This window comes from Brassica napus, chromosome C3 (genome assembly GCF_020379485.1).
Source record: "Brassica napus cultivar Da-Ae chromosome C3, Da-Ae, whole genome shotgun sequence".
Classification (NCBI taxonomy): domain Eukaryota; kingdom Viridiplantae; phylum Streptophyta; class Magnoliopsida; order Brassicales; family Brassicaceae; genus Brassica; species Brassica napus.
In genome coordinates this window covers 49,868,251-49,893,429 of record NC_063446.1, presented here as the reverse complement: position 1 = coordinate 49,893,429, position 25,179 = coordinate 49,868,251, and the positions used below count along the sequence as shown (strand labels likewise).

The window sequence follows — 25,179 nt, the reverse complement described above, 5'->3', positions numbered from 1 at the left end:
GTCGCGCTCCCAGCCTCCGACTTTCTGACGTGGATGCCGATGTGGCACGCCCAGGAGATAGGAAACTATATTTTATAATAATATACTAGGGAAGAATCCGCGCTACGCGCGAAACTATATTGATTTTCAAAGATTAATTATTTAACCAATCTTATTGTTTTATATCAAATGGTAATACTAAACTATATTTTGATATAATATTTACTTATTATTTATCTTATTTAGGGAAAAATTGGAAAAATATACTTATATGAGATTTTAATTTGAAAACTACACCATTCTTTATAATTTTTGAAAACTACACTTTTGTATATGTAAATTGACTAAATTGTCCAATTTGAATATTAATCAAACTTAATAATTTCAAAAAAATAAGATAAATCAAAATCTTAATAATATATCCACACACCACCGCATATCTTACAGTTTTATTGAAAACAAAAGAAAACCAGTTTCTCGTGGGTTAGTATCTTCTCTGTAACAAAGCATTGTCTCTTTGTTTCATAGTTTATTCTTCTTTTCATTCATAAGTTTTTTTTATTTTTTCATTTATTAAGTGTAACTCAATTTCTTAAATTCTCAATTTCTTAAATTCTCAATTTCTCTTCTTTCACGAAGCATATCTTTCTGTTTAAAATTCAGAGAAACGTTTTTGAAAAAAAAAATCAGAGAAATAAATTTACGAAAGATATATATATATATGTAGGAAATGACGTGATTACTTTTGTATATGGGGTATCACCTAAAGTACCCAAGAAACAAACAAGGCCATAGTTACGGGATAAGTACCCGCACACCCCCAAATAGAGGTCTCCCCCTATAAGAGGATTTATGTATGGGACTAGTGCCCAGACACCGTCCGTAGACGATTATCGACCTCGAAGGCTTGGCACAACAAGTTGACTAATGATATACCATGAATTTTACCAATTTTAACCAGGGTATATAGGTGTTTTAGGAACTATTTATTATGTTTTGGAGTCTTTTTAGTATATTTACAAGTTCAGGAGTGTTTTGGAGGAAAATTGTGATTTTGATGCATTTTGGAGATAAAATGAGAAGAAGCTCATAGCTGCCCATCGAACCAGTCCGAAGGTCGACAATCAGAGACAAACATCGATCGACGCACATCATGTATCGTCGATCGACAGCGAAGCGTGGAAGACACAGATAGGTTATCAACCGACTAAATCCCAAGTCACAACACATTTACAGATATACCCCTGGCCGGTTTTAACCTAATATTTATGTTCTCTGCCGTTGTTCTAGGCAACACATGCTTTCATACTTTCTACTTTACACATCAAACAATACTTAGGGTTTTTAGTAGATTTGGAGAGAAGATCCAGGACTCCTTCAGATATTTGTATTGGAACTCCAGTATTTCCAACTCTATTCTATTTATGCATTTTATTCAGTTTATGTTTATGAATTGCTTTGCCATGTCTGAGTAATTCACCTGTTAGATTTAAGGTTCAAATAGGTTAAGAGGGATTAGCTCAAAATATAGAATTGCTAAGATGATAAATATCCTTCAAAGAATTGTGGTTAATGCATGTGTTCTAAAGTAGCTAACTAGAACCTTGAACTTAGGATTGCGGACAACTACGACGGTAGTTTATGCACCATAACTAATTCCTTTGAGCTAGTATTGCTAGAAACAAACGAAAGCTGATTTAGACAATCCTAGTGAACCTATCGATGAACTCGCTAAAGCCTGTCTAAGAGAACATCGATCAACGTTCTTACCATAACATCGATCGACGTTTGATTCGTATCAACAAGCGACAGCTGAGATATTGGACTTAGTCAAAACATAAGAATCACATGTGAAAGCTGGATATCTTTACACAAGAAGTCGAGTTCTAGGATTGACAACCTAAGTATTATGTACCTCTATAATCCTAATTAACTGAATAGAAACCCTAAATCTAGCGCTTACTAATAATTGTTTACAAACCTCAAACCAATCAACTGAACAACTGCCTTGTTCGCTTTACTTGCAATGTACTGTATTCATTATTTACCTAGCTTAATCACAAACTGTTTAGATATATTGTGTGCCCGAGCTCCTTGTGGATTCGATCCCTAAATACTACAATTGAACCTCTTATTTGAGAGAGTGAATCACTCCTTAGGGTAATTTGAGTGATATCAAATTTGTTGTGCCACAGCATCTCCAAACCAAATCTACAACTCACCCTCGGCGTACAGAATTCCGTCTCCATATCCGGTAACATCCTACTCGTCTCAATATACTATTATATCTAACAGCTTAAGTTAGACACACAAACTTGAACAATCTAATTCCCTATTTTCGGTTTAAGCATAGAACCTAAATAACTAAACACACCAATCAGACTCTAGATAGACTCATTTCACACAGACGAAACACATCAAAATTAAAGTATAAATATTAGAAGTCCTAAATCGTGTACGAGAAATTATGAGAACAGACCTCACCTTAGCAACTTAGTAAAGTAGTGTATGTGAACTCGAGCTGCTCAAACAAGCTCCAAATCTAAAACCACGACGAAAAATCGAGTCAGAACGCCCTTTGAATTGTTAAAAACAGGTAATCGGTAGTCTGATCAAAGTCAACATAAAAGTCAACAGTCGAACCAGTCAACGGAAAATCAGTCATCCCAGTCTAACCAGTTGACTTTACCAAAGCGGTCTGACCAACCAAACCGAATCAGTTCAGTCTAACCGAAAAAATCCAATTAAACCAACGGGTTACAGGGTTACCAAGTTGACTCACTAGCTTGACTCGGCCAAGTTGACCGAGTCACTGGGGAGTCACCGACGCCGGTCACCATCGGCAAGGAAAGGATGACGCTTACCGGAAAGGTCACCAGCGGCGAAGACTCTGACAGACGGCGACGGGGGATGGTGGGCAAGGAGGTCACACGCGGAGAAGACGGTTACTGGCGACGGTGCGTGAGATTCACAGGCTGGTTTAAGACGGTGCGAGCTGGTGCATGGAAACGCGTGACTAGCGGTCTCCGGCTGAGTTTGGTGGCGCGGCTTCGTCTCGACGCCAGGAGCATAGAGGTGACTTTAGATTCACGAGATTCGATGCGGTTAGAGAGTTATACTCGATTTACCAAACGATCTAAATTAAAATAAAGGATACAAAGGTTTTGGGGTTACCTTCGGTGGGTAACGGCGACTGGGTGGTGAATCTGCTCTCGGTCGACGGTGAAAGTGGTGGTACATTCTCCAAAATCCTTGACGGTTTAGTTTCTGCAGGGTTTCGATGCCCTAAGTTTTTCTGAATAAAATAATGAGGATAGTTTTGTTTAAATAGTGGGGACTCACCTAGGATTTCCTCCAATAGGTATGAGCGTTGATGGGCGGAAAGATCTGGGTCATGAATTATGTCATTACATAAAGACTAAAAATATAAGTTATAAACTCGTAAAACACCAATATATCAATATATAATATTAGTTTTTTTTTTGTAAAGCTATATTTGATAATAATCTTCATGGTATCATAGGGAGAACAACTTAGACAATCTGCATCAGTGAACTCCATGGAAGGGGTTCACAAAGTATTTTTTTATTATTTTTTTTCTGTTTGATTTTTGTTTTAAAAAAATAATAATTAATCGGATCAATCACGGACCGCCACGTGCCGTGGGGCCCGCGCTACAGTGAAGACACGGGTTCAGTGCAGTGACCCTGCAGGAGACAAGTTCACTTCTTTTGCTTATTTTAATATATTTTTTTTTCGAAAACTGTGTGAACTCCTCGTGGAGTTCAGTGATGCAGATGCTTTTAGGCGGAAGAGCTCCCATAAAAAACTAAACCATAAGCACTGTTGATTTTGGAAACGACTTAACTCTTGGTGAATAATTTTAACCGAGAGTTGTACAACATTACCTAAATCACTAACATTGAACTCACTCTTAAAAATATTCTTATTGGGGAAAGCTTTGGTTTTATGTTTGTAGATCTTAGAGTTCTCAAAGGAATTAAGCCATATTTCATCAAGCTCATTCAATTGGATATGCCTCATCTCCTTGGCACTTTTGATGTCAAAGTTCAATAGCATAACCGCCCACATAGCCTTGTACTCAAGATCACTGGTAAGTGACAAGCCTTTACATGGACAAAGTGGATTGTTGCAGTCCCGAGAGGAGTTTTAAACGCGGTTTGAAATGCCCATTGACAATCATCTAACTTGATTTCCCTGTCATTCCTTGTTGTTGTAGTCCAGAGATGAGTTTTGAAGTCGGTTCGATATGCCCATAGAGCATCATATACAGTAAAACCTATATAAATTAATACTCGATAAATTAATAATCTCTATAAATTAATAAATTTCGTCGGTCCCAACTCGGACCGGTTTAAAATTTGACACAAATCGATAAAATAATAAGATAATAATTTTTTAGAAAATTCTATATAAATATATGGTCCCATTAAAATTATAAATTAATAATTTATATGAATATATATTTTATATAAGTAAGAATCTATTATTATATAGTTTATTTTATATTCACAATGAAATTATCTTTATATTTTCTTAAAAATTAATATATTGAAATTTAGTAATATTCTATCTAAAACCACATTTAATTCTATGAAATATATATTATATACACCAAATAATATAATAAAATTTAGATAAATGACAAATTTCAAAAAAATAACAATTAATGTCTATACATTAAAATCTTATATTTTACTTAGCTTAGTATAAATATATCTTAAAATAAGAAATCAAAATAACGAAACTTTTGTAAATTAATATCTCTATAAATTAATAAAATTTCAAAGTCCCAACATTATTAATTTATAGAGGTTATAGTGTAACTTGATTTCCCAATCTTTCCTTCTTGTACCCAGTGTTTTCTCCAAGGTAAATTTGATTTCTCTATTGGAGATCTTCACTTGCCCAATTCTTGAGAGTGGTAAGGTGTTGCCACCTTTTGCTTCACTCCATTCTTCTTAAATAAAATTTCAAAGATCTTGTTGGTGAAGTGAGATCTTCCTTCACTTGTTGAGAGTGAGGTTCAAGTATGTTTTTAATGAGTAGATTAGGCAAATAATAGGTCAGAAATCACGTTTATATTAGAAGTAAATCTAGACTTGGAAAGAGGTTATGCATGTGAGGCATGTTTGATTATCAAATTCAGATCACTATACAATAAATATCAAGGTTGCTAGTTTATCTCTTAAAAATATCTCTCTAGAAGCTCTATGGAGAAAAGTCGGTCATTTCTTCTGTCGAGACAAGCTTTCCTTTTTTAGGTGACGAGTGCTTTGAATAAGACAGCTCATCGTCCTTTAGCTGAAGTCACATATTCGATCTTGTCAGCTGGGTCACATATTCCATTCGACGAGGAGGATGCTGATTGCCTCATTCAGAGATATTAAGTTCCGGTCAGACTATATCATCCATACTTGTTGACCGATCAGACACGCTTCCCTCAGAATATGGGGTTTTGTTGGCAATGTCTATTTCATCGTCAAGTTTTGTTTTTTTTCTGGATCAGACCCTTCTCATCCTGTGTCAGGCCATTGAATTTAATGGGCCTTTTGAGAATTGGGCTGGGAGTTGATGGGGGTGTAAATTCCACCTCTAACAATAAGTACCCGAGAGAGAGATGCAAATCTGACAAATTTGTTTTGGATGCTTGTCGTGTTTTAGAAAGCTCATTTTCATAGTGGTTTTTTTGGAGGGAGTGATTTAAAGATATGAGGAGTCTGCTGGATATGTTCTATAAACACACTTGAAGTGACTGTTATTTTTCATTTTCAATTTTTCGAAAATATCTCCTTTCGTTTTTTTACGAGTTTTTTACAATTCGTGTCCTACAGAGTTACTGAGTTCTTCGGTTGAGATAGATATGTAGCTTTCTTTGAAAGTCAGTCAAATACTTATCATGGCCGGCCTCTGTCTTTGTGAAGTGCTCCAAAATTGAATTATTCACGATATTTGGATACTACTTCTCGTGATGTAGCCAGTTCGGCTGGTTTCTCACAAGCTTGAAATGAATTATCGTGGCATTGATTGGGGTCTATTAGAGGCCATGCTGTTCGCTGTGAGGCACAAATAGACCACCCTCACCGAGCTTATAGACTGTCTGTTCCTCGCCAAATTAATTTGATGTCAGATTCATAGTCGGATAAAGATTCTCTTATGAAGCTGTACAAGCTTCCTTGCGTCCCGAGTGAGCTCCAGATTCGAATTCTGACCAAATCAGAACGCCCTTGGGGGCTCCTCTTGGTTTGTTAATGCTTTAAGAGTCTTTATTTGTTTATTTCAGGTTGTGGTATCGTCTGCCAAAGTTGTTAGTTGCTATTGCGAGGATCATACTATTTCGTTTACAAAGTTAACTGGTCCAGCGTTGAGGTTTTTTTGTTGGTTTTGGCCACCGAGCTTTGTATCAAGGTGAATCCTTGGCTCGTTCGTGATATTACTCGAGTGAGCAGGAATCGAGCTCTTCCTGGAATTTTCTACATAAGGTTCATCCCTGGTTAGAAACTGGTTGGCGATGAGAGTTCTACTCGGATTGATCGATGGTAGTCTTATTATTTCTTTGTTCGCATTAACGAGGTTTATATTTGGGACTTAAATTTGTTCTATTGTTCTTCTAGAAATGTCGATATTGGTAAGTGTTACAACTGTCTAGTTTGTGTCATGATGTTTTCTAATATTTTGATCTTCTTTTTAGATTGTGACTCTACGTTTTATCCTTTGCCGTGATTTGAAAGGATGTTGGTCACTTTTAAGTCGATGTTAGAAATCATGGAAAGAGGTTCGCTCTGCTCGGCTGGCTCGACAGTTGATCTGTCTTTGGAGTGGTAAGCGTTTTTCTTTTTGTGATGGTGGTTTTTCATTCTTTCAGCGAGGTGAAGCCATAAAATACCAAGTTGTAAAACTTTTGAAACTAAATTGAATATGGCAAAATGGCCTCCTTAAGAAGATCCCTGAAAGTGTGTAATAACCCCCTTGATTTCTTATTCAGCCACTACAATATTGTAGAGTGGAATCTTGTATAGAGTGTCGAGGCAAGGCTCATCCAAAACGTATCTCTTGAAATCTTTGAAGAAATTCTTCCTCTCATACCCTACAAGCTTCGGTGACTCCTTTCAACAAGACAAGTAGGTCACCAAGTCAGGATACCATGGTTCTTTCTCATATGTTTCCTTAACTTCTTCAAGCTTCTAGCCAGTTTCACAAACATTAATCATTGCTCTAATGACAATGATCAGTTCTTCAGGAAGTCCCTCATCAGTAAGGTGATAGACCATGGATTTTACCTACTTTTAGCCATGGTCTATAGGTGTGTTAATATATATTTACTACTATATAGAGTCTATTTAGAGTATTTAGAGGTTCAGGAACGTTCTGGAAAAATATGGTGATTTTGGAGCCTTTTGAGGTGCAGAACTACACAGACGCGTCAGATGTCTAGCAATGGATGGAGACCTTTCCACTGTTAGATTCCACCCATCTTTTGACACATGAGAGAGCTTTTAGTTAGCTTTCCAATCATACCAGTTTGAGGTCAATCGGCATCCTGTAGCAGAATTTATGCCCGTTTTACTGAAGAGTGGTCAGTCTGCCTCGCAAGAGGAAGCTGTCGAGGAGATGAAGGACTATCGATCGATAACACAGCATTGGTGTCGGTCGACAGTGATGCCAGAATATGGGCTGAGCATATTTTATGACCGCTGAAGCCCAGGAGCAACTCCAAATTACCAGAATACCCTTGGACGACCTAAAACACTATTTATGTGCTTTCTAAGCCATTGTTGACGGCTAAGCTTTATTTTCATTGTTCTTAGTTAGAAGAGAAAGGAGGAACTCCTTCAGAGTCCTCCTGAAACTCCATTGTCTTTGGTCTTTATATCTATTGCAATTTCATCTATTCTATCCATGATTTCTGTGACAAACTTCATGTCTGAATAGATCCACCTGTTAGGTTTAGGGTTCAGATAGGTTATGAGGGATTAGCCCAAAATATTGAACTTCTAAGTTGTGATATTCATCATAGGATTGTTCTTACTGCTTGTGTTCTAGAGTCATGAACTAAATCCCTGATCTTAGAATCATTAGGCACAATGCCATCGCTTGGTCTTTTCTCTGAACTGAAATCTATTGAGCTAAAATTGCTAGAAACATACGAGAGTTGATTTAGGAACCCTTGTGAACACACATTCAACCCGATCGTAAACCTTTCTAGAAGCGATATCGATCGATGATCCAATAGATTAATCGATCGATATTGTGAAAGGTGTATCGATCGATATTCCTATAGAATAATTAATCGACACTTTCTACATATCAACATGCGAGAGCTGAGATCTTAGATCTAGTGATAGATAATCTAGACATGCGAGAGCTGGTAGATTATTGTTATTGTTTGAGTTCTATAATATCTTGCAAGCAACAAGTAGCCTCTATATCATTATAATCATGATTACCTGAATAGAAACCCTAGATCTAGCTAACCATCCTTCCATCAAACAAATCTTAGCCAAGCTGAACAATAGTCTTGTTCAACTTGTTTACTGTTTACTGATTTTGCTATCTATATTTACTACTTATTAAACTATTTGCCTAGCTTAATCGTATAACTATTAGATCTTTTGTGTGCCCTAGCTCCCTGTGGATTCGATCCCTAAGTACTACAACTCGACCTCTTATTTGAGAGAGTATAAATCACTCCTTAAGGTAATTTGAGTGATATCAAATTTGGCGCTGTTGCCGGGGAGATTTGATCGCCATTAGATCTTATTTAGTTAGATTTACTCTATGTTTTACTACTGTTCAAAAAAATTGATAAACTTTTTTCTTGTGTTTCAGGTACATCCATATGAGTACCAGAAACAACAAGGGGATAGGGTTCTTACTAGTAGAGCCACTGGATTTGGAACGCGTGATCCATAAGTCTAAGAGGGCAGTCGACACCCTCCAAGCAGCGATTGGTAGCGTAGAAATCCAAACATCGATCGACACTTTTCACCTGACATCGATCGATACTGTTCACCTGACGTCGATCGACCCTGCTCATCAACCGTCGATCGACACTGTTCATCCACCATCGACCGACACTGTTTAGCCGCCATCTGACACCACTTGTTTGGAGGCAGAGAAGGTCGAAGTGCTCATACTTACAGTTGACGAGAATGGGATGTTAAGAGACGAAGAAGGTCGCACTCGCAACAGCACATGACAATTGATTAATGCAGACGGTGCTGTAATCCCTGATGTGATTGATGTTGCTGAGACAAATAACTTTGATCTGAATCGCGAATGGTATGATTGGGGAAGTGTGGACCCTTTCCGAGGTCTTCCTCATGAAGATCCCAGAGACCTTATCAAAGAACTTGAGGAGTTAGCCTCTGCAAGCGACCAGAATGAAGTATATGTAGACCACATTATCTGCAAAATCTTCCCCTATTCTCTATTTGGAGATGCATTTAGCTGGTTCAGTAAGTTGCAGCCAAGATCTTTAACCTGCTGGGAGGACATTAAGATCGTCTTCCTCAACAAATTTCTCTATGAAGCTACAACAACTCGAGAAAAGCAGAAGAATGATAAATGGGACAGGTTCTTGGCATCGTTAGATGAGGAGTATATGATTCCAATACAGCTGCTCGACGACATTATGGCAAAAAGGGATGAACAACATGTGTCTGGAGAGCTGAGCAGAGTAGAGGAAGCTGGTACTGAAGACGCGACCTCAACGTCGACCGACGGCAGTACCTCAACGTCGACCGACGGCACGATCTCAACATCGACCGACGGCACGACCTCAACGTCGGTCGACGTTACAACCTCATCATCGATCGACCAGAGAAGTCACTATGGAAGACTCCTTAGAGTTGGAGGAATTGCTTGAAGATATGAATCAAAATTCGAAGAAGAAGCTTGATGATGATCCGCACACTTCGAGAGGAGATTTGGAAACTTCAAAGGCTAGCATCGGTCGACACCAACATGATGAAATCGATCGACAACCACCCCCCATCATCGATCTACACCCACCCGACATCGATCGACTCCGCCAACCACTTATCGATCGACACCACCCACCTAATATCGATCGATTCCCATTGCTAGACGTTCCACCAGGTTGCATAATTGAGATGGAACGGATTGAGGAGAGGTTGTACTTGTCTAAAGCCTCACACCTTGCTGTCCCTAAACATCAGAGACCACCTATCTGGACTGAAGAAGCTGCTAGGTTTCACAAAAGAGTGAAGAGGATACATGATCCTATGAAGATTGTGGTTCCATGCGCTGTGTTTGAAGCTGAATCTCCTATTCCACCTGATAGAAGTATGCAGTTCAGTTCTCACATTGAGGTATTGGATGATCATTAGCACGTAGAAGCTTCTCAGAGAGGGTTGCGATTTAGAGATGAAGTCGATAAGGGCCCAACAGAAGCAGCATCGATCGACACATACCGGATACCATCAAACGACACCAATAAACCAGCATCGATCGACACTATCACCTCAACATCGATCAACACTGGACGCATATCAGAGCAGAAGGAGTTCAATGTGTGTTGAAATCTTAGGGATGGAGATACCACCACGCGATCAGACAAGTCTGGGGGAAAGAAGAGGAGTAATTGGAAGAAGAGGAAAAGGACCAATGGAGGTTCTCAGTTTTCATTGATTCCTCGCTTCTCAGATGGTGTCAGGAAACCCAGAGTGCGCAGCAGATGCTTCTCACATCCTTTTGCAAAGCTTCGAGCACTCCTTCTTGGTGAGATGATAGACAAAGGAGAAGAGTCTATGGAGGAGGCTTTCACACAAACATGACAAAGCTTCAGAGAGTAGACATTGAGACTTGTTTGGAGCATGTTCTCATTCTCATCCGGACTAAATCAGATCTCCAAAGTCAAGCTAAATGACTATAACAAAACGCTGAGTGGGAGGCAACCCACTATTAGGAAATTTCTTTTAGTTTAGTTTAGATTGTTATTGATTTAAGTTTTTATTTACTGCAGGTTAAAATTAAAGATGGATGAACAGTAACAACGATACTGTAGCAACCGCACTGTAGCAAAGACACTGTAGCAAGGAAATCGATCGACACTGTAGCAGAAAACTGGGAATACTGTAACAGAACACTGTTCATCGGAAAAAAAAGGTTATGTTTTATTAGTTATATTTTATTGACTTTTAGTGTTTTGTTTAGGTAAAAGGAAAAAGATCCAAGGAAGAAGAGTTGATATACCAGAAGCGATCGACGACAACAGGCCATTGTCGGTCGAGAGAGCATCACGAGTATCAATCGATCGCCACTTAACTATGTCAATCGACGCTCACCATCAGCGATCAGGTATAACGTTTCACTTTGTTAAACATTGTCCTTATGATTTATTTCCCCACCAATCTTAGACTGTATAACACTGGTCACAGTGTTGTTTAAGTCTGGGGGAGGTTCTACTAATATTGTGTTTTAGTTAGCTATTTAGAAAAAAAAAAGATCCGAGTAGACGATTCCTTAGAACATCGACCGATGAGACCATGTCGCTATCAGTCGACAGCACCTCATCAACAATGATCGACTGTCACTTCATTGTATCGATCGACACTTAGCAGGTCATCGTTCTTACTTGTTAAATTATGTACATATGATTATTTATCGCCATAACTCTGACTAAATATACACTGGGGACAGTGTAATTTAAGTCTGCGGGGATGTTTACTGATATTAGTTTGTTCATGATTCTTATAAAAATGTTTTCAAAAGAGTTTTATTGAGTCAAGAAGGGGATAATGAACTTATTGGATTTTTGCTTGTTATCTAACCACTCTTTAGCACCATTCTAGATTTATTGATTGCAGATAGTACCAAAGAGGATCAATCTGTCAACTATTCACACTTGCTGAGATTGTTTGAAGGAACCAAAGCTGACCTCCAACAGTAAACCTGACACAACTGCTTGTCTTGGGGCTTGGTATACATGGGATCGGATTCTTCAAACAAGTGTGGAAGGTAAAACCTTTTGTAGATTTATCACCTTTTCTCTCACTATTTCGACCCTAGATTTATAGGTAGAGATATTTATTTTCAAAAAAAAAACGAAAAAAGAAAGAAAAAAAAAAATATATATATGTGTTAGTTAGGTGGAATCCGAACAGGACTTGGTGGCTACAACCATTAAAGCTTGCTTCATAAGGATTCCAACAAAAAGAATTCGAACGGGACTTGGTGGCGGCAATCATCAAGGTTCGATTCACATGAATTCTTGGATATAGGTCAAAAAGAAGTGAACATAACTTGGTGGCAACCACCATTTAGGCTTGATTCATGGAAGCCTGTCCAATCTTGGTCAATGATCTTGCAATATAAGCACACTTTGACTAAAGAGAGAAATTAGTAGAAGAGAGAAAAGATAAGAACTAACTTTTACCTGCAGATCCAGATACTTGTTTGAAAATCCTTGCATCCTGTGATCGATACTTCCAAAGTAAAGCCTGCACTTTTATTTATGTTATGAAATGAGGTTGGTAGACGGGAATGTCAGACAGGATTTGCTAAGTTGTTGCCTAGGTGAATTTGGTTGCTAAGCTAGGATATGGTATAATGTGCTTTTGTGATTTGGACTTCTTAGATGTGAAATGCAATATTGTAGAGGTGATTATTCTAAGTTTTAAATCATGTGAGTCCCTGCTGTTTTCATACCTCTTTCAGAGAGACTACCCGTTTGTTTTGCTTGAGGACAAGCAGAAGGGTAAGTCTGGGGGAGTTGATAGACCATGGATTTTACCCATTTTAAGCCATGGTCTATAAGTGTTTCAATATATATTTACTTCTATGTAGAGTCTATTAAGAGTATTTACAGTTTCAGGTACGTTCTGGAGAAATATGGAGATTTTAGAGCCTTTTGAGGCGCAGACTACACAAACGCGTCAGATGTCTAGCTATGTATGTAGACCTCCCGCTGTTACATTGAGCCCATATTTTGACACAAGATAGAACTTTGAGTTATTTTTCCAATGCCACCGATTTGAGGGCAATCAGCATCCTGTAGCAGACGTTATGCCCGTTTTACTGAAGAGTGGTCAGTCTGCCTGGTAAGAGGAAGCTGTCGAGGAGATGAAGGACTGTCGAGGAGATGAAGGACTGTCGATCGATAACACAGCATTGGTGTCGATCGACAGTGATGCCAGTATATGGGCTGAGCATATTTTATGACCGCTGCAGCCCAGAAGCAACCCCAAATTACCAGTACCCTTGGACGACCTAAAACCCTATTTATGTGTTTTCTAAGCCATTGTTGACGGCTAAGCTTTATTTTCATTGTTCTTAGTTAGGAGAGAAAGGAGGAACTCTTTCAGAGTCCTCCTGGAACTCCATTGTCTTTGGTCTTTATATCTATTGCAATTTCATCTATTCTATCCATGATTTCTGTGACAAACTTCATGTCTGAATAGATCCACCTGTTAGGTTTAGGGTTCAGATAGGTTATGAGGGATTAGCTCAAAATATAGAACTTCTAAGTTGTGATATTCATCATAGGATTGTTCTTACTGCTTGTGTTCAAGAGTCATGAACTAAATCCCTGATCTTAGAATCATTAGGCACAATGCCATCGCTTGGTCTTTTCTCTGAACTGAAATCTATTGAGCTAAAATTGCGGGAAACATACGAGAGTTGATTTAGGAACCCTAGTGAACACACATTCAACCCGATCGTAAAGCTTTCTAGAAGCGATATCGATCGATGATCCAATAGATTAATCGATCGATATTGTGAAAGGTGTATCGATCGATATTCCTATAGAATAATTGATCGACACTTTCTACAGATCAACATGCGAGAGCTGAGATCTTAGATCTAGTGATAGATAATCTAGACATGCGAGAGCTGGTAGATTATTGTTATTGTTTGAGTTCTATAATATCTTGCAAGCAACAAGTAGCCTCTATATCATTATAATCATGATTACCTGAATAGAAACCCTAGATCTAGCAAATCATCCTTCCATCAAACAAATCTTAGCCAAGATGAACAATAGTCTTGTTCAACTTGTTTTCAGTTTACTGATTTTGCTATCTATTTTTACTACTTATTAAACTATTAGCATAGTTTAATCGTATAACTATTAGATCTTTTGTGTGCCCTAGCTCCCTGTGGATTCGATCCCTAAGTACTACAACTCGACCTCTTATTTGAGAGAGTATAAATCACTCCTTAGGGTAATTTGAGTGATATCATAAGGATTCCAGCTTCTATCCTAAGCCATGAAAATGATCATCTACTCAATTATCAACCCCGGGTTTGTCCTTCATCTCAAGATCAAACTCTTGTACCAACAAAACCCATCTCAACAATCTTGATTTAACATCTTTATTGGCTAAAAGATTCTTTAATGCATCATAATTAGTGTAGACAATTATTTAAGAACCATCTAAATAGCTCTTGAACTTTTCAAATGCCAAGACAATGGCTAAGAGCTATTTCTTGATGGTTGCCTACTTCATTTGACCATCGTCTAGTGTTCGACTTGCGCAGTAGATGACTTGAGTCTTCTTGCCTTTTTGTCTAGGAACTTCTCCTACTGCGAAGTCACTAGCTTTACACTTCATCTCGAACGATAGATCCAAATCAGGTGATTGAACAATGGGGACACTAATCAGCTCATTCTTCAGTCATTTGAATGCCTTCAAACACTCATCATAAAAGTTGAACACAAGTTATGACACATTAGTTTGGTCAAAGGACGATCTATCTTTGAGAAGTCTTTGATGAATCTTCTATAAAACCTCGCATTCCCTACAAAAATTCTGATCCCTTTCATTGAAGTCGGTGGCTCCAATCTAATGATCACATCTATCTTGGCTTGATCAACCTCAATTCCTTTCTCAGAGTTCGTGTTCAAGAATAATTTCTAACTTCACCATGTACTGACATTTCTCCCGATTTGTCTCTTCACATCTTTATAAATCTTGCAATTTTTTTGTCAGAAAAGAGGCAAAGGACCCCGAGAAATCATCCATGACACTATCACCATGTCCTCAATGAGGTCCGAGAAAATCGAAATCATACACCTCTGAAAAGTGGCTGGTGCATTGCATAATCCAAATGACATCCTTAAATATGTGAAGGTACGATAAGGACATATGAAAATCATCTCCTTTTGATTATTTGGGTGGATGAGGATCTGGAAGAATCCTGAGTACTCAAAAATAGTTAGATGCAGAATTTAGTTTTCGATAATCAACACATATCCTATGGCATGTGATGGTTCTAGTAGGAATCAATTCATCTTTTTTATTCTTAACCAAGGTGATTTCTCCCCTTTTTGGCACAATATTAACATGGGAAACCTAAGAACTATCAGAGATTGTAAGAAATACTGAGAGACAACACACACACGATAGAAGAACTACGCGACCAAGTGATATATCATTGTTTTTATCGGTTTTTGACCATGATATATGTCCTGTTTAGATTTTATATTATGTATTTGAAGTTTTTTTAGAGTTTTTTCAGGTTTAGGTACATTTTGGACAACTTTAGAGATTTTGGAGCTTTATTGGATGTAGAACTGCGCAGATACATCAAACGTAAAAACCAGATGGAAGACTTACCACGGTACGATTGAGGTCCTCTTTTTAAATAAGATATAGTTTTGAGCTAAATTTCCAAGGCCATTGGTTTGAGGTCAATTAGGATCCTAGACCGAAGTTTATGCATGTTTTACTGAAGGGTGGTTCGTATGATGCTCGAGAAGAAACTGTCGAGAATTCAAGAAAATTGAAGGGCATTGAGCGACACCACATGGGCATTGAGCGACACCACCTAAGAATCAAAATACGTCCATCCTAACCAATTTCCCAACAATTTTTAGTGACGTTCCAAGAATTGCAAAGTGGCCCAGAAGTTTCCCTTATTTACAAAAGAGCTCAGGGCGTGGCCTAACCTATTTATATTTATTTTTCAGCCACTAGTTAGGCTACGCTTGATTTGAGAGAATGAGAGAAGAGAATAACTCTTTTAAGAGTCTTCTTGGATTCCTGTGGATTTAGTTATGATTTCTATTTAGTCTTTGATTTATGTTTCTTTAATCATGTCTGAATATGCATATTGTCAGATTTAGAGATTATAAGTGGCTTATGATGAACTGCTAATTGAATTGCTAGGATTTATCTTATTATATTCTTCACGAAGATTGATCTTACTGTTTTGTTTCTATAGTGGTGGAATGGTGCGAGAGTGTGACTTATCACATAGAATCTAGATCTTATGATAATTGGAATCGCACGAGTGTGACTGATAACCAGAAATGAATCTTGTTGAGCTAGGTTGTTAGTCACAACGAGAGTTGGTATATAAAACTTAGTGAACATATCGAATTGGATCATTAATGTGCAACGAGAGTTGGCCTTCGAGGATTTAGACATAGATAGTAATCGCAATGAGAATTGGATGACTTACTTCTGAATTCGAGTTCTAGGATTTTTCTTTATAAAACCTTGGTATCTATTGATTGCAGTTTTGAGTTACATGTTTGATTTCCTAAGTCTAGTGTTTTATCTATCATGCTTCACAACCTTATATGTTTTACTTCTTTGTTTTTTATTTGCTTTCTACTTGCAAGCCTAGCTTAGCTTGAAAGAGTTGCTTGAGGTTAATTTGATCATATCACCAAGCTCTGCACAGAATACAAAAATATACCAAAGGCAAGCTATGTGATATTAGAACTGTAATGGTTCACCAATTACATTTTCTGAAGGAGCTCTAGTTTTAAGAAGAGAACATGGGAAAGTTCAAGAAGAACGATCTGGAAAGCTTGGTGTTAATTGAGAAGGACCATACCAGGTATCTCGACTTGTACACCCCTACTTTTATGAATATCTATATGAATTAATGAAAATGGACTGAACACCCGTGCAACAACCTTGGAATTTATGAACTTGTGCAAGTACCACTACTAATATAAGAAACACGGTTCCATGAACCTTATACTTTGTAACTAGCTAATCAAACTACGGCTAGTCTTGATCCCATTTGAGAAACGTAGGCATCCCTTTTTGTGTACAACTACCACTAAAACAAAATTATTTTGAGTCTGCAGCTCTCTCTAATTAACGAGTTCATCAGCTCCCTCTGACACATCGGTGTCTTGGCCACATAACCTATTTACTTTAGTGCATCTCTCGTAGGTTTCTTGGTGAAATGATATAGGCAATGAGCAGAAACTGTTAAAGTTTCCTCGTCGCTCTGCGTGAACATAAAAACACCTATTTAAAAAGACAGTGGGGGCTCAACCTCGCAAAACACTTAGGAAACGAAACTAAAACCATGTATGACCAGGATAAGCCAAAAATAAGTTTGCACCTATATATGGCTTTGCCGTAACACACCAAGAATATTCCAGGCTTCTCTACACCCGGTGTCACTTAAAATTACGTAAGAATTGGAAATACAGTTCCAAAATGTTAAATAACCCCCCCCCCCCTCGGGGGAAAGTGTGTGGATAAAAGCTTTCATAGGAACCAAAAAGTAATACAAGTATATTTAGATAAATAAAAAAACGTCACATGCGACCTAAGACTCTGGGTCACTAGAGACCGGAAAACCAACGATCAAGTCGGGCTTATTGATATCCATCTCGTCAAGATCAACTCGGAACTCTCAAATGGAATGTGCCCAGCAGCCCATATCCTCTTCCAAACCAGTCACGCCCTTGAGCACAGCTCCTTGGTAATGTCAACCCGTCCAGTAGTTTGAATACGAAGAGAGAATTATCCTGAACAGCATTCGAATAGGCAAGAGCTTGCTTGACCCTGTCAAACCGAGCTTTATACTTTTAGGCAGCAGACCGGAGGTGGTCTCGACGCGGGTGGACCATCTCCTCATAATATTTCAACTCTAGCTCGAGGTGGTCTCGATGCTGAGAACATTCTCGCTGAGCATCACCGAGGAGATTTCTGAGCTCGGTTTCCCTAAGCATGGCCGCATATCCAGACGCTGACAAAGATCCCCGTGTGCTTTTCAGTTGAGAAGGAAGGACGGAACCTTGAGCCTCCAACTCCTTAAGACAATCATCTTGGACTCTTCCCCGACTTCAACTTTCACACACTAAAACTCAGCTCTGATGAACAGTGAGTCAACCCTTTCCCTTCTCATGTGCTATCTTCAGTGCAATATGATCGAGGTTGGTGGAATTTTCTCTCTCTCATAAAGGAGCGCACATTCATTGTACATGCAGGGTCGATTCACCAAGATCATATGATAAAAAGAAAGGAAAAACCACAAGGAACATTAATAAAATTGGCACTCCGCACCAACACAAACCAAACTGAAACAGGAATATGCTTACCGCGAGCGTTGGTCCGACATATGCCTCGCTAAACATCGCTCTGCACAAAGTGCTCGAACTTATCCACCAGATTTCCAGCCAGGCGAAAACTCTGGTATATCTCAATGCTAGACGAACGGTCCTCAGAAAAGGATGTGTCGCCCGGAAAATCAAATGACATAGCAAACTTCCTTGTCCAAGAACATCACTCATCATCAAAACGGGGTCCAATCCAAATCTGTTATGGTTCTCTTAGCTGATGCAGAAGCTTCCCTCTCACTACATCGGAGAACAAGCGGCTGATGTCGAGACCTAGAACATGAGCCTCGCTGATCTCCACTAGAGGAGCTCAAATTCCGGGATCACAAAGTATCAGTCAATCAGAAATATATAACACACAAAAATTGACAAGCACCTGGAATTCCGCTCATCAGAGTGAACGTCAAAAATGGTTGTAATCCCAATAGGAGTAAATTAACTCCAAGTACAAGGGAAAATTTCCTTAAATTTGCCAATCACAAGTTGCACCATCTCGGTTTCAATCGATGTCGTTCAAGGATAAGCTGCCTATAGAGCATATAACCCTTAGAACTAGAACGATTAACTCGGGAACGGAGTTCTCGTCGATCTTGACAAAGAAATACTTGCTTTCCCAGTTTCTATTCAAAATAGTGGGGGAAATTATTATCATGGGATTACCAACGATATCATACATACCGGGCTTTAGCGAAATTGACTTAAAGATGGTGATGGCCTCAAGTATTTGTAGCTCGACGTCCTGCCCACCTGCCCAATATCACAGGATAAAACAAAAAAGGACAATGATGGTTCAGATTATCACGTCTGTGGTAGTATTTGAACAGGATGGCGAGAAGAAGGAACCAAAGGTTACACTTTTTCAAGAAGGCTGCATACATTGTGAAATACCCTGGAGGCGCTAACCAAGGCATGGAATCCCCAATGGGAAAAGTAAAATTGTCACTATAAGAATCTCAAGTGACTCTTTCAAGTTCTGAATCGACTCCGATATATCGACAGTTTTCGGAGTCAAGAACACCGGGAGAAAAGTGACCAAACCAAGTCAAGTTTTGCAATCCCCAACGGGAACCAAAAACGTTGCTCCCGATACCGGAGCCCGGGCACCAGAGCAGAAGAATGGGCAACTAAACTGACATTCCCGAAAGATGGAGTAACGGCAGAAGAAGGCGGGCTCAAGACATGAACCCATCATTTGATGTTGAATCATCGGAACTGTTAGGAGACGAAGCCAAGGGGACCCTCCTTGATTTTCTTCTGATCAGAGGCGCCATCGAAAAAAGAAGTGAAAAAAGATAAAAACAGAGAGGAGATGAAGAATGAATAGGAGACAAGAATTACATATAGTGAAGAATGTAAAAGAAAAAGTTACCTACATCAGTTGAAATTACATCTCTTCCTCTTGAAATGATGTAATGAAGGCAATTCAAGGAAAACAAAGAGTCTAATCCTTCTTAAGCCAAGGAAAGAAATGATTTTCTTTTTCAAAACGATTTGGTTCCTAAGAAATGAAAATCAAACCTTTGATTTATATCAAATGCATGGTAAAATCAACAATTAAGGATAGAAAACCGGAATGTTGAACCGAGTCCTAGAATTATCTTGCACCGACGACCTCGAACGTGACATCCAGCTCGGAATCAACATTTGACCTGGATAATAGCCTGAAACACTCTGGTTTTCAGGGGGGCTATTGTTGGAGGAGGAATTCACACACTCCAGACCCGGTCCAAGTAATCGACCTTGTTAGGGGATTTTTGTGTAGGATCTTTGTGAGTACCACAAAACGTTGGATGAGGCTTTGATTTCGTATGAGTTTGAGAGAAATAGACTTGAAGAGATGTTTTATTGAGTAAAGAAGCCAGAACTACAATGATTTGAGTATGAACCCTAGTTCGAGCCGTCTAACTCTAATCTCTAAGTCTTGAAGTGTCGATCCCTTGCCCTAGGGTTTAGGCTCCCCTTATATAGTTGTCTTCAGGTCGGCCTTAGTCGTTTTGAGCAGGTTAAACTCTTTCATATTCGGAAATATAGAAGGTTCTCCTTATCGAAAGTTTTCATTTTTCCGGAGGAAGGGGGTAGTCCCTGGGACCAGACCCGGAATACTTCCTAGCGAAAACCCAGGGCGTCTCCTAGTGTGGACCCAAAAGCCGGTTTCCTGCCTCGGGTCTGGAAGAATTCAATACCTGAGTATTTTTCCCTAACAGATCTGACGCTACTAAGGCCCAAAAGAAGACAGCAGACCCACAAACGTCAAGGATCCATCCCAAGCTGAGGAGGTGGCCCACGCCGAGCTAAATAATCAAACCAGAGCGCAATAAAAAGTAAACATTCAAGACGATCATAAAGGCACCTGAAACTCACCGGAGATCGTGCCACCGTTACGATCCATCTTGCCAGTACCTATGTAATCAATCATATATACATCGTTCATACATAATCATCGATATATATAATTTTTCTTAATTTTTTTCTTATACAAGTAATCATAAATTCCGTACCCTATTTCTTGGTGAATTATGAAATCCATCAGTTTCTAATCAAAAGAAAATTAATTGGAATAATTAGACTTTGATTTTTTTTATATGTTATTAAGATTTTGATTTCTTATATTTTATTTGTTTTAAATACTTGTAAACAAATTTGGTTGGTTTATTAATATATTAAAAACTATATTAATATATAAACTTAATTAATTATAAGATTAATTCCGGATAATAATTAATCAAAGATATATTGGGACAAGTTTTATAATCAAAGGTATACTAGCACAAAGCATTTTTCAAAATGGTTCGTTTAGCCAACTTTTTTTTCAAATAATAAACCAAAAAGATATGTAACTCATAATTAAAAGATATGTAATTAATTAGCCAAGGTGTCTCTATTTCGGTTACCAAACCGTACTCCAATTTGTTTTCCTAATTAATTGGCAGACCATACAAAAGAACTCAGTCTGTTAACTAAGTTTTATGTTACGAAAGATATATAGAAGAAATGATATAAATTTTTTAAAATAATTACACCTACAAGTGTCTTTTCTTTTTCTTTTTACTACTACTACATCACCGATACAGTTCTGAAAAATATTTCGTCTGATTGTATAACATTTCATGACGGAATAAAAAACATTGACGGGCTATATGCAAGTGCTTTTTCTCTACGTAAGTAAACTTTTAGCGCGAATCTAATTTTACGAACCGGTACATGAAACATTGGCATCATCATTATATATATATATATATATATATAACATTACTTCTGCCTCGTCCATGGATAAAGCTTCATCTCGGGTTTGTAATAAACCCCATCTTTTCGAACTGAGTAACCACATACGTAGCTAGGGTAACAATAAGCAGATGTGTCCAGATTAATATTAACCGGAAAATTCACAAATCCAAATCTGGACCGGAGATGACAATGCGTGGAAGTTTGCCTCCTCTTACCGTCGTACTTGAATTGGGCCACAACGTACCGGTCTCCTGGTTTGCTTTTCCTCCATACCTCATTACCGTTTGTGCATACAAAACCTGCATTTCCATTATTCTTTAGACCAAACAGATCATTGGAGATGACGATTCGTACAACCGAATTTGGCGGTACCCTAAACTCTGATCTGTGGTAGTATTGTTGGTGGTACGCTTCTAAGGAGTTTACAACTACTGATAAGTTTGAGATTTGTACAAGGAGAAGGATGAGAAGATTCATAACAAGGGTTTTGGGATTCATTCTCTTTGTGGATTTATGAGTTATTGCGTCTTAACTCTTAATTGTGTTTTGTTTTCTCAAATCTTGTAACTTCTGGGTTTTATTAGTACAAAAAAAAAAATTTGAAACAGTTTTACTCGTTAATTAATACACTTTGGTTAGTTTGTTGGTGCGATAAATAGAGGAAAACAACTGAAACGGGGGTGGTCGTTTGCTCACATCTATCTTCATTTGTTTTATTTGTTTGCAAACTCCTTCCCCATTTGGTAATAAATAGGGCAATCGACTTAATATAGAAATATAGTTTGCATGTTGTTAAAAAAGAAATATAGTTTGCATGATGTTAGTTTCCGTTTTGCGCCTTTTTCATAATACGAACGTATATTTGTTGAAATTCATTTCCGTTTTGAATTTTGTTTGGGAGCTCTTTGCAACCAATTTTTTTAACTAACCAAATTCATTATAACAAAAAACAGTTATAGTTGCTTCATTTTAAAATTAATTAATTTTCCACTAAAACTCGCGAATTTGGTATTATGTGTCTAGTAGTTACTAAAATTTGATATAATTATTAAAAAATAGTATTGTTAAGAAAAATAATTATTAAAAAAATATTTTAGATGTTATTTACGGAAACAAAGGATCTCTTTTTCAGAGTGACAAGTCTCGTGGGCTTATCATTTGGTTTTGAACTTTTGCGAAGGGTGTATTTTCGATAAGTGTAAGTTTGTGTGACTGTATCTTTTTCCGACATTGAACTTTCATCAAGGAGATGTTTGACACCGAAAGCTACTTCTCCAAGTTTTTTTTGCAACATCTCGAGATTCTGAAGACTGGATTTAATTTCTTTCGAGAAAATGTAAATTAATGTTATGAGGACGTGTTTTGGTGTGATGAAATTTTTTAAGTAGTGTTACCGAGGATGTTTTGTGTTGTCCTGAAGGTTTATGTAACAACCGTCACCCGGTAACCCGGTTTTATTAAATAATAGTTTCCATTTTATTTATACTAGGAGCGGAGCCCGCGCAAGTGCAAGGATATGTACGTTGTTGTTGCGTTGTCTCTAACTCTGTACGAGAAATCGATGTTGTTGAAGTTGTTGAGATTGTGAAGGTGTTTTGCTGAGATTTGAAAAATTTGAAGTTTTATGGGGTGTTTTGAACTGCGAGGTTTATTGTGTTGTTGTTGTGGACTTGTGCTGTTGTTGTGGACTTTGGTGTGGGAAAAACAGTTGAAATTGGTATTTATTTGGGATAAATCTGCAAACACCCAAGGATGGATTATATATTTATATTGTTTGTTTTGCTGTCTGTTAAATAGTCTTAAGATAACCCCATATTTGTTATTTTTAGTATGCAAAGGATTCGTGAACGTTACCATTATTATTTATTAATAAAGTTACGTGTCTCCGGGGGTGAGAGTTTGCAAAAAATGCAAGACGCGACCAAAGTTCAAAATGAAAAAAAAATAGGAAATTAGCAATAATAAAAGACACGAAAGCTAAGTGGTCGTTGATGGTTTGGTGGATTTGGTTCTTTAACTCCCGTTGCTTGGATTTGGTTCTTTAACTCCCGTTGCTATCTTAGCCGTAACAACCGTATTGCTAGCAGACGCTGTTGCTTGTCCACCTTCGCTGTCCACGACTGTAGTTTGGTTGCTGCTATACATGTGTTATATTAATTTAGAAAGAAGAAAAAGTGTTGAAAAACTTATATTACTCCACCTACGCCTGAGTGCCAAAGAACCTATCGTCACTGATTGTAGAGACGGTTAAGGTACAGTGGTTTGGGGGTGAAATTGTATGGAGTGAAACGAATCTGGAAGAAGTAGTCTTTGCCATCTAGCTTTTCAAGGCATCTTGGTAGCTCATGCCTTCCAACACCACTATTCTGTAGTTGGATTGCGGTTTAAGAAGCTTTCAGAGGAAGCATAAGAATTATAATTAAACATAGGAGAAATGGTGTGAAGGAGCATAAACGTACCTCCTCAAGAGCCAGTGTAGGCGCATCTTTCTTGGTGAGCTTAGTCATCTCCCTGTCGAAGACTACAAACGTGGCACTATCATTGCTATCATAACCGCTAGCTCAACTTGGAACCTGGATAATTAAAGAGGACGATAAATGTGAACGTATACGTAAATTTTGGTTTGCCTTTAGATACATGTAAATATATACACTTCGAACCTGATAACCCCGGTCACTTTGTGAGAAACACATCTGTAGCCCTGAAGGGAAGAGCCGGATTACCAACTTCCACCTGCATCCAAGTGCAAGAGACGAATGACCATCCATTTTGTTGGAGGACCCCAACAATCCGAGTTTTATAAATAAAATCAGCTTCCTATGTCTAAACAAAAACAACATAGTTACCATTTTATGCGGCTATTTAAAACCCACATATGACTAACAAAATGTGTTCAAAGCGTGAGTGCTACCTGCTCGACGTGTTGAGTTCTCCGATTGACACAAGTTCTTTCTTTTTGATCCCTTCCATGATATCAACACACGTGAAAACCACTCTTGCTGCACCGCACAAGCTGCATAAAACATATGTTTACCAAATATAAACAGATTTAAATATAAGTTCAAGCCAAGACAGCTTGAGATAGAGGTTGCTGGTGTGGAGTTCAGATAAAGGTTGCATGCATAAGCAAGAGTATTTCCTAGACTATGTTAAAAAGGTCAAATATATGGCTGAAAGTATTGTCGTGACCTTTTTTATGGAATGACTATTGTGAGCATGGTTTTAGGATTGACGGTCGTCAAAGTAAAACGTATAAATGGTAAATACTTTAGTGAACATGCTTTAATATTTTAAAATAGATGACCATACCTCAAAATATTGGACAGACAGCCGTGACCACCATGAGAGACTGAGTATTATTGCCTGGGCGTAAAAGACCCCTAAACAGTTGCTGCAGCGTCGTCCCATAATGACAAATACACGACCCCATACTTTTAAGGGGGTTTTTGCCAAAACTAACCCACAACTTGATTTTAACCCCAAACCTATATCCAAACTTGAATCAAATGCAAAACTAACCTAAAAGCCTAGTGAAATTACATCTCAGCCCTTTGTGACCAAACAAAAAAACAGAAGCCATTTTTACGAATATAGCCCTAGTAAATCGTCTGAGTCGT

General features: G+C 38.1%; 1 protein-coding gene and 1 long non-coding RNA gene across 2 annotated transcripts; both read right to left on the bottom strand.

The window, feature by feature from the left end:
• Positions 1-21,586: 21,586 nt before the first annotated feature.
• On the bottom strand, positions 21,587-22,226 carry LOC106435709. The gene has a single exon (XM_013876620.3). It carries the CDS (start codon positions 22,058-22,060, stop codon positions 21,587-21,589), a length of 474 nt encoding a protein of 157 aa, XP_013732074.2. The 5' UTR covers positions 22,061-22,226.
• Positions 22,227-22,877: 651 nt separating this feature from the next.
• Positions 22,878-24,529, bottom strand: LOC111211657. The gene is made up of 3 exons (XR_002662603.2): positions 24,223-24,529; positions 24,022-24,135; positions 22,878-23,928 (listed from the first exon to the last, which is right to left on the bottom strand). It is a non-coding gene; the product is annotated as an uncharacterized LOC111211657 (long non-coding RNA).
• Between the last annotated feature and the right edge of the window lie 650 nt (positions 24,530-25,179).